Raw genomic sequence first — 17,805 nt, 5'->3', positions numbered from 1 at the left:
ACATTTATATACATGAATGCTCACACAGTGTAGGGAATCCGTAGTAAAAACTGAAATACTTGTATAAACATGGACTTCTGAGTTAACTTTCTTATGAAAATCATCAGTATATTTTATTGTCTTTGAACATGCCTACATTCACCTTTCCTTTATAAAATGTATGAACTCTTGTTGATTTCTAATGAAGTACATAGGCTACAGCAGATCTGTCTGAACTACTATTCAGGCATTAAGTATTTAATATTCTGTTTGCCTCATACCTTATTTTTTTCCCCTATAAAGCACCTGTCTTTTCTACATTGTCCTAATCTACTGTGGATTCTGACTTTTGGTGTACTGGTAATCAAATTCCAAGAATTATTTGATCTATAGGATCATTTTGTTATTCTCACCTCCAAAAGTACATGCTTGGTTTTTTTTTTTTTTTTTTTTTTCTTCAAACAATCTGTATGATTCTGGCTGTCCTTGAACTTGCCATGCAGCCCAGAGAACTTGTGGTCTCTTTACTTCAACCTCTGTTACTTGGATTATATTTATGTACCACCATACCCCTGCTTTCTTAGAATTTTTTAAAGTACATTTTAACAAGGGAATTAAATCTTAAAAATAAAAAAGCATAGCCAGCTGATCACCATTGTCCCTGTGGAGCAGTAGTTTGCCAGGCAGCTCATGGCTATCAGTGATGGCTTCAGTCCATCATACTGCTCCTTACTGATGTCTTAATATGGATTGTTAGAATAGACTGGCTGGCTTACATGTTTTAAACGGAGATCTTTTTATCCACTCACCTTGAAGTGTGATGTAAGGGTGCTTTGTGTCTCCGGTTGCTGACAAAGGCCCTCTTGGTTTATGGAGGTTTATGTATGTCCTCATGTGGCTGAAAGCAAGCCTTGCCATCTCTCTCTCTCTCTCCACACATACCACTTCCATTCATTAGGACCTGATTACCCTGACTCCTCCTATTATATGGTTTGAAAGGGAAGATTTCAGTCTGTCCATTCTGAGGTAGACTCAGGCCTGCAGTCCTTTGTCACTGGGAAAATGGATTAGTATAGTGTTACTACTGTAGCATTACAAATTTCCTTGTTACCTGTTAATGTTCTCTTATCTTTTTATTCTTCTAACTGGAGGCCAGTCAGTTAAATAAATATGTAAATACATGAACTGATGAAGAAATAGCATAAGAAAACTTAATGTTGTTTTCAACTATCTTTTTCTAGGGTTATAGATCTGTGTAGAAATGTAAAAGAGAGGATAAGAAGGGAGTGCAAAGAAAAGGGTGTTCAGTTTGCCCCTCTTTCTACATGCAGGTGAGTTTCCATGATTGTTTATAGATTCATCCTGAAAAGTACTGTTTTAAACTTAACTGCTGTGAAGGTGGGTACCTGTGTATGAGCTGTATGTGAGTGTGCCACATGTGTGCCACAGTGCACATGGAAGTCGGCCTATTCTTCCACTCTGGACTCTGGGTGTTGAACTCACATGGTAAGGCTTGCAAAGCAAATACTTTTACCAACTGAGTCACCCCAGTGCCCTCAAGGTATGTTTTTAAACAGTTGTAAAATGAGTTTGCCAGCTGAGAAGTAGGTTTGGCCTGTTGCATGTAGCAAACTTCCCTGAACATGTCACTACACTGTCATAACTGCCTCAGTCCTTAACCCCGGAGGCAAGGAACACTGCTCATGGGTGGGCTTTCTGCCCTCTCAGGACCTCATGGCCGTGAAGAGCAAGTATGCAAGCTCCTGGACAGCGGAAGTCTGTCTCGCTCTCTGGAGCTATAAACCACTGGTGGAGCACAGACCCGTGAACTATAGAAACAGTCAGTTGGTGTATCTGCGTCTCCCTTGTGTGTGTGCTGGAGGGGTGTGTAGCCGTTTTCACTATTGATTATATCCATGGGAATGGAATAAAGGATGAAAGGAGTGAAAGACTCAAGTGATAATTAACGTGTTGCTTTCCCATAGATGTTTCTTTGGTAATAGAAATATTCTGTATTTTTGTTGATAAGTTTGGTAGACACAATCCACACTGATTAGTAAGTGGTTGAAATGTTGCTTGTGTGAAATTTAAAAAAAAAGATTTTAAGTTTAAAAAAAGCCACCTGTAATCAGTATCTTCCATATTGGACAGTGATTAGTTAACTGATCTTATCCTTTTTATTAAATAATAGCAGCCCAAAAGGACGCTTTTCTGAGAAGAGACCTTCACATTTAGTCTTACAGTATTAATTTTATGTAAACACCGGGTTAAATGTGTCCAGACAGGGATGAACATTTGACTCTCTAGAAAGGTATGAAAGTGATTTAAATGGAGAATAAATGGCAGTCAGAACAAATCATGAGGAAATCTGTTAACTTCCTTTAGAAAGGGTTACCCAGTCACCACTGCAGCGTGTAACCGTCTCACTTTATCACTGTGTATGTGCAACTGTGTCTGTGAGGGGCACCTCAAGAACATATTTCACTGTTAAGATACAAACTACTTAGAATGTAAAATCAATAAAATAGAGGTAACTTGAGTGTGGTGGACCTGAGGACAAACATAGTTCAGCACCTAGCATTTCCTGTGAAAGCCTGTCTCTGGCTTATGGTGCCTAGAGCTGGCGACAGTACTGAAACATACCTGCCGCCCTGTCAGTCAGTACAACGTGCAGTGATTACACATGGCGACTCAGCTTGTTCTATAGAACAGGTTCACATCTTGATTTTTTTTTTTTTTTTTTTTTTTTCCCAGCTATTGGCTGCTGCAGGTATACTGAGCATGGTTGAGCTCTGCTAAGCTGTGATGTTTTGGTATCTCGATATATCCAATGCTCAACATTTTTACCTCACACTGAGAGGTTTTACATACATACCTCTCTCTGTCATTAAGTTCAGAGTTGTTTGTATTTCTGCTTGCAATGCCTGTTTCTTTGATTTATCTCATTTAATCTCAGTCTGGGAAGTATATTTGAGGTTTTGTCCTATCCAAGGAGTCAGACTGTGTACTATCTTGTCACCATGACAACATTTAGATCACTTTTAAAGATTTGGTATAAGACAGAATGCATCTGAAGTGTGGAGGCACGGTTCTGCTCTTTAGCAATAGTTTAATCTTTTCACGGTCTAATTTTTATCCAAGGTTTTCATTATTTAAACTTTGTGTTAGTTCAGGTTTGGTTAGATCTGTTAGGCCCATCATATTTGCTATGGACTTTAGTGTTTTTATATACAAACGCTAATCATGTAATATATTGATTCTGAATTTGTTGAAAGGTAGCTGTCTTAGGGTTTCCGCTGCTGTGATAAAAGCAGCTTGTATTTCAGCTCGCACATCCGAGGGCACACTTTGTCCCTGGGTGAAGTTAGGGCAGGAACCGATGCAGGAGTGCTCTCACTGGCTTGCTCAGCCTCCTTCCTTACAGCGCCTAGGACCAGCACCAGCCCAGGGTGATACCACCCATAGTGGACTTGCCCTCCCATGACAATCAGCAGCCAAGAAAATATGTGACAGGCCACTTTGTGGGGACATTTTGAGGTTTTCTCTTCCCAGCTGACTAGAGTCACATTGACATAAAACTAGCCAGCACAGTGGCAATGTTCTATTAAAATTTGGTTACATATTCTATGCATTGATGTTAATAACTCCCTCATGAGGAGTGTATACTCTTAATTGCTATAAACACACTTATCCTTCATATTTTTTTTTAAACTTGGTTATTCCTAATGACAGCACTTTATAGTTAAAATAGTTCTCCAATGTTCTTAAACTTGTAAATCTGGAACTTAAAATGTAAATGTTCAAGGGATCTTTTTTATGAGTGTGAATTAACACTATAAGAAAAACAGCTGGCAAATTGACATAGCATGGTTAAACAGTTCATTTCTTCTGTTCTGAGGCACCTAACATTTGGCCTAAAAGACCATTACAGTTTTAGATTAGATTCTGTTTGAACTGTGTAGTAAAGAGTATTTGTTGCTTCTGTTAGATTGAGTCCTTTGTTGTATCTCTATAGCAACATTTAGAGATTTGATTGTGATTGTCCAAACTCCCTTTACATGTTTACTGATAGCATTTTGAAAACCTAGATATTTATTATGTGGGTAATTTCAGAACTTTGCATGCCTGATATCTTTTGTGTAGACACATACAGCATACCCATGGAGTAATGGACAGTATTTTAACATCATGCCACTGTATTTGAGGTCATCATTTTATTTGTTTTTCAGGTCCTTTCTAATTATTGTGAACTTCATGGAAAGGCTCTATTTAAGTCTGATCCTATTTGATGCTTAAACCTTTCTCCCACTTCTGAGCCTTGTTTCTTTATGTTAACTTTAAGAAGTTTAGAAGACGTGTAACTCATCATCACATTCTATGAAGTCTGATTGGGAAGCATTGTTTGTTGTTTGTTGTAACTTCTGAATAAGATGGATGTTTTGCTCATTTCAAGTCAACTAGAAAAGTGTTTGCATTGCTTTAATTTTTTTTTTTTTTTAATTTTGGAGGGATAATAATCTAGGCTTCCAAAAAGTTGCAAAATAGTATAGTTATGTTAGTTTTCTACCTGATGCTGTGATAAAATATTCTTGATAAAAGCAACTTGAGGATGGAGAATTTTGTATTAGCTCACCATATGAGATACAGTCCTTCATAGTGAGCAAGGCAAGGGCACAGGTACATTCAGCAACTGGACACATCCCGTCCACAGTTAGGAAACAGGACAAATGTGTGCTGCTGCTCAGTTCCAACTCTCCATGTAATCTGGGATGGTCCTGTCTGAATTAAGATGAATTTTCTTGTATCAGTTGACATACTCACAGTAGTCCACCACAGGCTACCCAGAGGTACATCTCCTAGATGCCTCTAGACTCTGTCAGATTGACAGTTAGCAGTAACCATCACATTTTCAGATACCACCTCACTCATTTTCCCAGTATCAATATCCTACGTGGATAGTATGATTATTAACATTTAAACACCAGTATTTACTACTGTTGATTGACTATTTACTACTGTTAATTGACTACTGTTCTGTTTTTTAAGCTGCATAAAGGTGTTGATATTACTTATCTGTCTCTTTATTTATCCAGTGTCTATCTAGTATAACAAAGATAGTAAAATTAGACTAAATTGTGTTTTAAGATATGTGCCCTTTTTAAAAGTCATTAAGTGGAACGTAAAATTGTCAGCTTTCTTCACTCCTGTTCCTGTAGTCTACAAAGTGTCCTGTATAGACTATAGAGAGCATATGAGTTTCTTCTAACACTTCAGTGATTTACTTTTTTCTGCCTAGAATTTCTTGAGCCACATAAATCCAATCAAATGATAGCTCATGGTATTGTTTTCAGAGCATTTATGTATTTTGCAGAGGTGAAAGCTTGTTTGTGTTTTATCATCAATTTAGTTTCTTTAAATAATGAAAATTAATTTAAATACTTGGTTTTTACATGTCATGGTATAATTCATATTTCTGCTCCAAATAGTAATGGACCAATGAAGGAACAAGTTCCTTATTTCTAATGTTGCCTCTATGGGTGGTAGATACTTTTGTGTAGTATGTCTGTTTACTGTGGCAATATAAAATGTACCCATGTGTATAGACTTGAACAATATGGTACTGTGCTTCATATATTGTTCTTTATTACCAACACGAAGGACTAATTATACATAAGTTGGTTGTAACAGGGTAAGTTAAGTTATTTATATTGTCAAGTTAAAAACTAAGTCAGTGTTTTGTTAAGTAGTTATTTTGGCTGTGCATGTTAAAGTAGTTTATGCCAATACTTACCTGACTATGTTTTAAATGTTTTCAGATATGCTGTTTAAAATAAGGTTCTGTTACTTGTAGATAACTTCAATAAGCTCACTGAATAGTGGGTTTTTTTTTTTTTTTTCATAAAACACTGAATTTTATAACATTTTTGCTTTATTTCTCTGGGTTTTGTACCATAAAACAGAATAACTGAGCTGAGCCATGCATCTGCAGTCTTGATTAACCTCACGTTTAAATGCAAGCAAAATCCTTTATTTCCCACTGGGTCCTTAGTTCACCTGTTTTGGCAACAGCTGCAAAGAGCCAGTGGGCCCTTTTCCCTAGGAGTGGGAGGTTGAGTAGAGGATGAGATTGTGGCTTGGGTAGAGTGCCCAGTGATCTTACCTTTGAAGTTTCTAGTTGTTAAATGGGGATTTTTGTGTGTTTGTCTTTTAGGGTAACACAGACGTATGATGCAGGTGCATGTATCTACTTCTATTTTGCCTTTAACTACAGGGGGATTAGTGACCCACTGACTGTGTTTGAACAAACTGAGGTAATTTTGCATATAACTTTTATGTTCATTAGCTTAAATAAAGTTTAGTGCCATCTTAGAGATTTTAGTTTGTCACCTTAGTAACACATGGTTTGCCTGACTGCTAGCCCATTGAAATGAAAGATATGCTAAGTCCACCGACTTCCAAATTGTCAGTCTGAGATTAACATGGCATTTCTGAAGCCTGTGTCTCTTTGCTTAATTGGCATTATAGCCAATTAAATAACAACAGGAACCTTCATTACTGTAGGGGTCTTTGAGTCCCTTTGGTAGTTCATATATCTCCAGGTGGCTGTTCTTGAGGTCAGCAACCCTCATGTTCTTGATCTATGTCATAATATATATCCCCTTGTTTGTGAATTTTTATGATATGACTGTGTATAAGGTCCTTTGGATTCATTTGCCAGCAGTTTGAAATACATTTCTTAAGTGGCCTTAAGCTGCTGGTTTTTATAGACTTGGTATTGATGGCTATATTCCTTGTTAGAAGTAGCATAGAATTCTTCCACTAAACTGGAAGAAGCCATAGTAAATGTGTCACTTAGACACATAGATGCCCTAGTTTTTTTAAGTTGATGATGTGCCTGCCAGTGAGATCTACATCCACTGAAGTTTAAGTATATTCTTTATGTTTTTGTTCTCTTCCCCCCCCCCCCGTGTGTGTGTGTGTGTGTGTGTATGTACACGTGTGTATGTGTATACAGGTACATGTATGCAGTACCACACAAGTGGAGGTTGGAGGATAACCTGGAGGGAATTGGCTATTTTTCTCCACCATAAGGGGTCCCAGGGATAAACCTCAGGTGTTTAAGATGGCAGCAAGTGACTTTATACACTGAGGAATCTCACCTGCCCTGAGGTTCCACTACATTTGTCTCTCTCTGGCCCAGCTCTGAAAGTCTCTGCTTAGTTGATCATGGTGGTACACATGTATATTTTCAAGCACAGGGGAGGTAGAGGAAAGAGGGCTGCAGCAAGCTTGAGAGTCAGCCTGGTTTGCACAGTGAGTTCTGGGCCAGTAAGGGTCACATAGCCTCATCTCACCACAAAACAAAACCTCCTTTGGAGTTCACAAATTGAAATTATTTCTATTTTCCAAATTGTGATCTCATGGAGCTGTTTTATTTGAAATGATTTATTAGAAATGCTAAGCTCTTGAGCAAAGACTAGCATACTCGTGAAACCTCAGCTCCTAAGTCCTGTGGCTCCTTCAGAGTACTCTGCAGTGAGTTCTGGTCCATCTCTTCCACCTGGTCAGACTTCTCCCTCAACCACTGTTGATGGTTTCTAGACGTGAGTATGTCTGAGAAGCTCAAGGTACAGGAGATAATCACCTGGTGGCTATTAAATATTAGCAAAGCATTGAGAATAGAAAATGTAATGAAATATATGCATAAAAAGCCATAATGAACCCCATCACTTTGTATACTAACCTAAAACTTTTTTCAATTAAAAGAATAAAAATTAAAAGTGGGCCACGCAGGGCTTAGGTAAGGAAGAAAGGAAACAGAAAGGTCCAAGGCAGCTCCAGGTCCCTTCGCCCTTCACTGCACATACTGTCTGTATTTTGTTCTGTGTTTCTCTCTTGACTCAGGTGCATGCCAAAACATGGTTAGGACTTAGCATGTTAGGAGGGTAAGCAAGGGGACAAAATGGAAAATTGGGGTTTTTTTTTCCTCCCTCCCTTCCCTCCTTCCCTTGTCCTCCTTTTTCCTCTTAGATATGTGTGTACAACTGCAGATAACTCATTCCATGTGACTGCAGTAAGAGGTGTGCCCTGTAAGAGTGCTTCTGGCTGCATAGTGGAAGTAAATGAAGAGTTCAAGCAGATTGCTTGGTGCCTTCCTGGGACTTGGGGAGAAGCCAGTAAATATCAGCTATCCCAGAGTGAAATCCAAGAGCAAAAACATTTTGTGTTGTTTCCATTTACAGGCAGCTGCTAGAGATGAAATCCTTGCCAATGGAGGGAGCCTCTCTCATCACCATGGAGGTATTGTTAAATGGGGGGGGGGGGTACAGAATGTCTAATATTCCTGCTTTTAACAATATTTGACACATTAAAATCTTGGGGGAGAATCATCATGTGAGTAATTTGAGAGCACTTGAGATTCTGGACACATGTTTCTGTCTTAGAATAACACTGATCAAGGTAGGTAGAATTGTGTTATAGCCAAATGAATGCTTGATTGATAAGCCTGCCATGGTATGGAACAGATCAACTTTTCCTAATTCTCAGAGATGTCATGTTACTAGAGAGCAGATTCTTATCTAGGAGGTATTCGACCATAGCAGCCAAAGCTGTAAAGAAAGGAAAGAAACTCAAAACCTACACAGTCTTTTGCAGCCACTGTTGGAGTGTAGAAGACCAACAGTTGTACACATTGAAAGGTATTTGTTCCTACCCAAACTCGGCAAATTAATTGACAGGATTTTTAATAAGCTTAGGAAAGTAGCAGAATGCAGTTGCTAGATAGTCTTTTACAAGTTAAACAACAGTCATTCTGCTATTAGAATTGTAATTTTTGAGGTTATCCACAGGTTCTTTATAACAGAAACTTGTTACAATATATTTCTGTAATTTTATGCTTAGAAAAAATAGAAATGTAGAAGTTTAAAAAAAAATTAGGGAGGTGCATAAGGACAAATAATCACCTAAAAATCAAACTCTTAGCCTGTCCTGGACTCTCCATGTGCCTCTTGTCCTTTTTTATTTCCCTTATAACTATATTATCTAAAATGCTGTGCATATGTGTTTAAATCATTTGCATTTGCTTGCTGGAATGTTGGAGTTCCGGAGGGCAAGATCTTCCTGAGGTACTCAGTGTCTGTGTGTGTGGAGAGATAGTGGGAGAATTTTGGTGGAAAAGGGTATAGTGTAGAGTGCCTGTCTCAACAAAGTGTTCTTTTAGGCAGGCTGGAAAAGATCCATGGTGTAGATGAATGAGATGCAAGATAATTTAGACACTGCTACGTCAGTTTCATCTTTAATGTCATCTTTTTTTTCTTAACCCTCACAAATAAGTTGAGTAGGTTGTCTAATGAACATCAGAGTGGGTAAATTCCTTTGTCTCCTTACCTAAATATACTCTTTCCTTTAGTTCTTTTGTGTGTGTGTGTGCCGCGTGCACTTGTACATGTGTGTGCACATGCACGTGTGTGAATGTATGTTTGCTTGCATGTGTGTTGAATGCATGTGTGAGTCCGTGGATGTGGAGGCCTGAGGCTGGGTGGGAATCTTCCTTGATGGCTACCTTATTCATTGAGGCAGGGTCTCCCAGAGGTGCTAGTGAATGTTAGAATGATGAATGAAGAAAGGAGAAAATGGGTACTAGAAATGTTTCAAGCCCTCATGGCTCATGCTGTTCCCCTTGTAGATGTTTGCATGGCTCCCTTTACCTGGTCAGTTAGGTTTCCAGTAAAGATGTCACTTTCCTAGAGATGTCCCCTGCTCACTTGTATAATTTTACTGTTCCTCATTTGAATTCTGTTCAGTGACTTTGATCACATTCTGTTCTCCAGTCCCCAGAACCCTGAGTGGGCTCCACATAGTTGTTCTTCCTGAGGCACAAGGATTATAGGGGTCGCTATGGGCCCGTCTGCTTTAACTGAAAATTGAAGCTGGCCTCAGTAGAAATTCCTTTATTGACCTTCAGGCAGCGTCATGACAGTCTCAGTACTGCGTTTGTTTTGTTTTGTTTTGTTTTTAGTACCAGAGTAGCACAACTGTGGGCTAGGAGAATATTGATGCAATTTCTCTTGGAGGGTTTGGCCTGTAATTGTGATTAATAATAGTTGCTTTCACTATCTGAGAACAGACAGGCTGGTTTGTCTGCCTACAATCATGCTGTGATAAATGGAGCTATTTTAACTCTGGTTTTGTGTATCAGAGAAAACAGATGTAGTCTGGGACTTGAGGCTGAAGGAAATAGGGAGTCTGCTTCACTTACTCTCCGTAGCTCTTGTGTCTGCAGCTGAATTGCTGGTTAGGTTAAACAGTACAGTTTGTGTCAGCCACATACTTAAGTTCAAGTCCTTTGTCAGTAAGCAAAATAACCTGATTGAGTTTACCAATCTTAATTGAAATATTGGTATCTAAGCAAATCAAAGCTGTCACTAGCTTTCTTCTCCCTGCTGGTTAGAGCAGAAACTAGTAGTATCAGAATTGTTTGAAGTAAAAGAGGCTGAGAAGAGCATCTGTTAAAAACCTGTAGTGTGAAATAGAAGGAAGGGAGGAAGTTAAGAAGGAAGGGAAGGAGGGAAGAATATTAAAACCCAGCAAGAATACAGAATATACAGAATATAAAATCCCATATAAAAATTAACAACAAAAGCAGAAACCAAAATATAAAACATAACAGCACTCACACCTATTAAAAAATGTATAAGAAAATATACATAGGCTGTGTATTCTATAAAGTTACAGATGCCAGCGGAAGAAACCAAAGAAATTCTATGTTAATAAATGGAAGTCATAGCATTGGTGGAGAAGACCACATGGTAAAAATGTCAGTTCTGTACAAACTGATTCATCTTTTAAACACATTTTCTATTAGAATTTTAGCAGGGTTTTGTTGCTGTTTTGTTTTGGTTTTGGTTTTGGTTGGGGGTTGTGAGACAGGTTTTCTCTGTATAGCTCTGGCTGTCCTGGAATTTGCTTTGTAGACCAGGCTGCCTCAAATTCAGAGATTTACCTGCCTCTGTCTCTAGTGTTGGGATTGAAGGTGTGACCACTACCACCTGGCTTTTAGCAAGGTTTGTTTGGTTTTTTTTGTTTGTTTGTTTTTAATTAAATATATCTAGGAAAGATTATTCTAAATTTTATATGGCAAGACAAAAGAACTATATAACTAAAATAATTTTTGGGGAAAAAGTCTTCCTGATTTTAAGCTTTATTGTATATTGTTAGTCATGAAGACTGCAGTGTTAGGTCTATGGAGGAGAATAAAGAACACAGAACTCTAATTATTTTGACAGAACACTCCAGTGGAAATGATGGTGGAACAGCTGTACATTTGCAAGCACATACACATGCAACTGTTCATACAAAAGAACAATGACTTAAATCTACATTCATAGAGAAATTAATCCCAAATGGGCCGTGATCTTAAATGTAAACCATGACACCCTGAAACTATTAGAAAATAGCATAGAAGAAAAATCTTCAGGTATAGAGCCTGACAAAGAATTCTTGGGATTGGATCCAGAAGCATAATCCACAAAAGGAAACATTGGTTAACTAGGCTTAACTGTTAACAAGATGAAGGTGGGGCAGCCTGGATATCTTTTAACCTGTGAATGGCTAAATAAATCCTGTTAATTCATGTTCTGGAATACTATTCAGTAACAAAAAGGAACGAACTATTGACTATATTTGGCTGCATCTCTAGGGGACTGTGCTGAATGTATAAAAGCCAATCTCAAGTGACTTCTTGTATTTATGTTTCTGTAGCAGTTTTGACATGACAGGTAATACATGGATGCTTTTGAGACAAAGCTGTCCTACATCTTGACTGTAGCAGTGTGAAAGCTGTGGCTCTGAATAGCTAGCAGCTGAGTAGTGTGGCCAACAGTGCTGTATCAGATCACCATGAGAGCAAAAGTTTGTTTTAACATTTAAGTTAATATTTTGAGTTTCTTTATGGCTGGCTTTTTCTCCCAGAATTTGTGCATTACATAAACTATTTTTCTATTGAAGCAATGTAAATATATTCTAACAACAAAGCATTAAAAACAAATGTAATTCATAATGGATCAGAACATTGCAACTTTTCATTCCTATCATAGGTGTAGCAAATTTTGAGCTCACAGGGAAAACTATTGAGAGTACACTGCTTACCACAAACTCCACCTGGGCAGCTGCAGAGGCTGAGCCTCAGATAAAGGACTGAGTCAACATTTATCTGTTAGGCTGTCCCATGTGCTGAACTTGGATGGTGGCTTGAATAGCAGCCATCGGTTTGGGAGGAGTGAGGGAATTAAAGAGAACATACCCTTCCTGGCAGCTTATAGGCCCTTATAAAAGTAAGGTGTTAGTGTGAGGATTCCCATATTACATTATCATATTCTTATAGATACGTAACAGTTTGTTATAGTCTGTGGTTACCAAAGTTAATTCTAATAGATATTTTCAAGTATGGTATTTGTTGAAAATACTATATCTGAGACAGTAGTGGTGTACACCTTTAATCCAGCACCCGGGAGGCATAGGCAGGCAGAGCTCCGAGTTTGAGGTCAGCCTGGTGTACAGAGTGAGTTCTAGGACGGCCAGGACTACAGAAAGATACCCTATCTTGAAAAGCCAAAAACAAAACAAAAAAGAACTTTTTATGTACACTTTTTCTGCTGTCATTCTATTTAAATTTCTGTAATTAAAATAAAATAAAATAAAAATTTACTCTCTTAGTTATGCTAACCACATTTCAAATGCTCTATATCTATATATAACTAATGGCCACTATGATGAACAGTCTAGATTTCAATTATTTTCTTGCAGAACTGTGCCCCTAGCTACTGCTGATCCAGTTTTTATAGCGGTAAAAGTATACCTTTATGACAGTTGTTTGGTTTCTTAGGTGTTACACACTTAGAAACAGAGAGACCCATGGATTCCTCAATCTTGGTATTATTTACATTTTTGGTCAGATAATTTTTTGTTTGGTTGCTGCTCTATGAGTTTTAGAATGATTAACAGCATCCATGGCTTGCATCTAATAGATGCCTATGATGAACACCATGACCAAAAGCAAATTGGAGAGGAAAGAGCTTATGTTTTATTTGGCTTATCCACATTGTAGTCTATCACTGAAGGGAATCAGAAAAGGAACTCAAACAGGGCTGGAACTTGGAGCCAGGAATTGATGCAGAAGACCATGGAGGGGTACTGCTTACTTACTTACTTGCTCCCCCATGGCTTGCTCAACCCAGGAATTGTGCTATCCATAATGGGCTGGGCCTTCCCACATCAATTAATTAAGAAAATGCCCCACAGGCTTGCTTGCAGCCCAATCTTATGGGGGCATTTTCTTAATTGAGATTCTTTCTTCTTAGATGACTTTAGCTTGTGTCAAATTGATGTAAAACTACCTGGCACAATGCCAATAATAATTGCCACATTAGGGCAGACAGGAATGTCTGTAGGCATTGCTAAATACCAGTCACTGCAGTTGAGAATCACCAGTAAGGTTCAGAGAGTCCCTTAGATTTTGAACAAATGAGAACCTGGAGTTCAGTGTCATTCCTTCTACCTACTGCAGAATAGCTCTGGGTATCTCCAAGAAGTAATGTCTAGATAAAGAGAACACAGGGTAAATACAATTGAGGACATAAACTACATTACTAGAGTTTTGAATCCCTATGTGGTATTTAAAATGTCTTAGAAATAACTATGGTTCGGTTCTTTTATACTTGAAGTAAATTTATTGACTATCTAACTGTGTGGTAGATTCTGTGTTATATAACAGGATTACAAAGTACAATAAAGCATTGTTCTTAGTCTTCAAGAAAGATAAAATTTTCTGGTCTTTCTACTTTTCTCTGTCTCATTTTTATTTAACCTGTTTACTTGCTTTGGTCTCTGTTGTATAAACACTCAGTTCTACTCAGATTTAAATTTCAAGTGCACCAAACAAAATAATTGATGCCACTGAAGGCAGATTGAATCTGGCTCTTGTGATCTACTTACTCTAATCAGTTTCTAGTCTCAAAAGAGCTATGCAAACATTCAGAGCTGTTAACTAAGCTGTGTGGACAAACCCTTAGCATTAAACAACCTGGTGCTACAATTAAGCATGGTGGATGGTGGGCTTGACTGTAACTCCAGCACTCAGGCAGCTGAGGCAGTACAATCTCAGTGTCAGGACCCCACCACAAGAAAACCAATAAGGCAGAAAGAAAATAGGCATTTTAAATGCCAGCAATAAGAGAAAACCCATGCAACACTGGATTTTGATTGCCTTTGTAAAGTCTGTGGTATTCATCAGCCTGTCTTAATGTCAGAAGTTCCATTAGCAGATGACACAAATAGGTAGTGTTGTGGCCTTTGAGTATTTGGTTTCTCTTGTGAAGTCATGAAGACTCATAGCCCCATCTCAGATTCTCTTAAGGGCTAGATGTTATCATTTCTCATGGTAGAGGTCTGTTGACTGGCATTTATGAAGCATACAGCTTTGCCAGAATCAACTAGCCACAATGTATGTTCTGGCACAAGCAGATATGTAAGTCAGAGCCCTTTCTAAGTCTCCTTTTAAGAAGCATTGCTAGCTCGGCTGAGTAACTCTGAGTCAGATTGTCCATTGGTTTTCTTTCTTCTCAGTACCAAACAGTTACCATAGTGTCCAAATTTCATCTGACAAGACCCTGGATGTCCATCCAATAACAGTTCTATGTGTAACCTAGCAGTAGTTTCATTATGCTAATTAATGGGGACTAGAGAGAGATGACTCAATGGTCAAGAATGCTTTCTGTACATCACAAGGACCAGAGTTCAGATCCCACCACCCATATAACAAACTGGCCATCTGGTACACTCTGTAACCGAGGTTCTGAGTGGGATGGAGACAAGAGGATCACTAGGGCTTGCTAGCTGCCACTGTAACTGAGAAAACGTGAGCACCAGGTTTAGTGAGAAACCGTGCCTTGGAGGAATAGAGGGAGACACCTGGCATCCTCTTTGGGCCTCCACATTCCCCAGAAGCACTTATACTGTACACTAGTGGAAGGGAGGCTGACTAGGTACATTGTGTGTTAAATGTAGTTTTTTGTTTATTTGGTGTTGCTCACTTTGTGACGATGGAGAATAAGGTCAGGCCTGCGCATCCTGGACATTCCAGCAACCTTAGTTCTCAAGACATGGTTGTTATAATAATGGCTGCTGGTTTAGGCTTTTGCTAATTCTGCTTTGTTCTTCAGCTTTAGTAAGCTCCTGAATAAATGGTCTGTTTTATAGTTAGCTCTTTTCTCCTCTTTCTGGTCAACTTCACCTCCTCCACCACTCCTCCAAGTACTGGGGTTGAACCTAGACCCTTGTAGCATGCTAGGCAAGCTCTTTACCTCTGTGCCAGCCCTCCCATTTTGTTCTCCCTTATAAGGACAGCTGGCCCAGATTTCGTTCTTTTAGATTGAATTATTTAGTAGGTCCTGCTAAGTCTTCAGTCTCTTAAACCACATAGAGTAGTCCCAGGTATTTGTGGGCCAGGATAGCACCACTAACTTTACCCTTACCTTGTGTGCCTGTGTGTCTACAACTCCTGTGTGTGTATGTGTGCATGTGTGTGAACCTCGGGTACACACACACACACACACACACACACGCACACACACACACCCCTTAGCTTTTGAAGCAGGGATTCTCATTGAACATAGGATTTGCCTTCTGTGCTAGACCAGCAAGCCCACGTGCAGCACTGTGTTTACAAACAAAATGCCCCCACCTGGCTTTTATATGGGTACTGAAGACCCAAACTCAGGTCCTCCTGCTTTAGTAGAGCAAGGCCTTTACCCATTGAGCCATCGCTCTGGCCCCTGTTCATTATTTTAATGCTATATATCATACTATAGAATACAATGATCTCTGAATCTCTCCAGTTATGTTAAGTAAGTGATTTCAAAAGCCAACCCTGGAACTCCTGTCTACCCTAGACCCTGTCTATTCATTAAATGCACACAGACAAAACTGGAAACCAGACTTAAAACGTGAAATCCATTTTTAGTTTAAGCAGAAAAAGATGTCTCTAGCCATCAGATTCTCAAATGGCTATTAACACCACACTTGGGATAGTCGCGGTATAGAAAGCTTAAGTTTTATCATGTCATATGCTTCTTAGTAGTGACTGCTACAAAGTAAGTATATAGAAATTGTCGTATTAGCAAATATTTGTAGCTATTCATTTTTCCCTTTTGATATGACATGCGACAGAAAGAAAACTTCCTTTTCAGATAATAAGCTGTGTAAATGTTTAAGATGCTACCATATAAGTGTGTAGCACATGTGTCATGTGTGTACAGATGAGTGTGGCATCTAATTGATGAATATATGGCAAGTTAATAATTTTCTGAAGGATTTTATGGTCCAGCTCTGGAAAGAAAGTCTTGTATTTAGGAGGCCAATGTTTTATCCATTAGGCGACCAGGGACTGACAAGTCTTGTATTTGGAAGCCACTTCCTTTTCTGGGCATAGGCCTGTGCTGTTTTAATTTCTTGATGTGTCATCTCAGGCAGCCCTACAGAGTTCCCCAGAATCTCAGAGCTGTTTCCAGTTATTGTCTGATTAGTAAGTCTCATGGGATGCTCATATTTAATAAAAAATTCTTGTACACTTAGTCTACAGGGTAGTTTGCTTAATTTGTTAAGCAAAACCAAAGATTTCTAGTTCCTTCACTTGGGTAAACCATGACTCCAACCCCTTGCTTTGCCATTTCTTACCAGTAACATAAGCAGCTCACAGACCAGTACCACCACCAATGGGTTAAATTCTTTCATCAAACATGTTTATAGGGGCCACAGCTATGCCTTCTCCCCCGCTGCTTGCTAGTTCACTAATCAAATGTATGTTAGATTGATTATTGTCAAAGTATAAACCATAGACAATTTGACAAGATAGATGTGTAAATTATCCTTCTGACAGAACTAATGATGCACTCCAAGCACCTTCTGTTTTCAAGTGCTTGGTGAGTGACTTCATTAAGTATGCAGTGGCTGTTGGGTGGCTTCTCAGACAATGGTTCAGTTCCTTGTGGAATTGCATTATTACTAGAGGTGTAAAACCAGGCAGACAAGCTAGCTGTTGGGCATCCTGCTGAGCTTCTAATGGGTTCCATCTTGTTGGAGCAGTTGTTTGCCGTCTTTTCGGGACAATTGCATCCATAACCACAGGACACATTCGGTGAAGCTATATTACAGATAACTGTGGAGACTGGCACCGACTGCACTTGATCCCTCTCCTGAGCTGCTACAGCCTTGAGTAGCACCTTCCACAACTCAGACTAGCTGCTGCTGCTTGTTTATTTATTTACTTATCAGCCTCACAGGGCAAATCTGGAAATGCAGACTTTTAACTTGCTTAGGATGTTACAATTGAATAGGCAAATCCATTTGCAGATGAAAAAGTTCAGGTTGCAGCTTGGTGCCAAGGTGATAATGGTCCTGTCAGAAATCTTCAGGTGGAGGCTGTTTGAGGAGTCCACGTGAGTCGTCTGGTTTTGGACAGGCATCTCTGAACAGAAACGTTCACTGAGAACTTTAGATCTTTTCCCTGACTAGACTTTGTTTCTTGTATTGTAGCACTACAATGCTTTGTTGTTTCTTGCACCAGCCACAGATACCCATCTTTCTGAAGTACCAATCCATTTGTTATTTGGATGATGGTTTGACTGTTTCCTAGAAAACTGGACCTGAACACTGCTTTGAGCTGAACTGGTGTGATATTTAAGGTTCCAAATGGCATGTGCTGTGATGTCTTTCTGCAGTCTGATGAATGGGAGTGCACTTTAGAGCAATAGGCTGGTTACTTTAATGAAA

General features: G+C 39.0%; 1 protein-coding gene across 1 annotated transcript in view; it reads left to right on the top strand.

The window, feature by feature from the left end:
• Window positions 1-17,805, top strand: part of Agps (alkylglycerone phosphate synthase) — a 93,698-nt gene that overhangs the window by 71,058 nt on the left and 4,835 nt on the right. Inside the window, exons 17-19 of the mRNA XM_051184430.1 lie at window positions 1,221-1,310; window positions 6,191-6,290; window positions 8,223-8,280. Coding sequence (XP_051040387.1) covers window positions 1,221-1,310; window positions 6,191-6,290; window positions 8,223-8,280 — 248 coding nt within the window. The remainder of the gene's footprint in view (window positions 1-1,220; window positions 1,311-6,190; window positions 6,291-8,222; window positions 8,281-17,805) is intronic.

Source organism: Phodopus roborovskii, unplaced genomic scaffold (genome assembly GCF_943737965.1).
Source record: "Phodopus roborovskii unplaced genomic scaffold, PHOROB, whole genome shotgun sequence".
Taxonomy (NCBI): Eukaryota; Metazoa; Chordata; class Mammalia; order Rodentia; family Cricetidae; genus Phodopus; species Phodopus roborovskii.
Note: the sequence above shows the minus strand (reverse complement) of the source record. Positions and strands in the feature narration are given on the sequence as shown.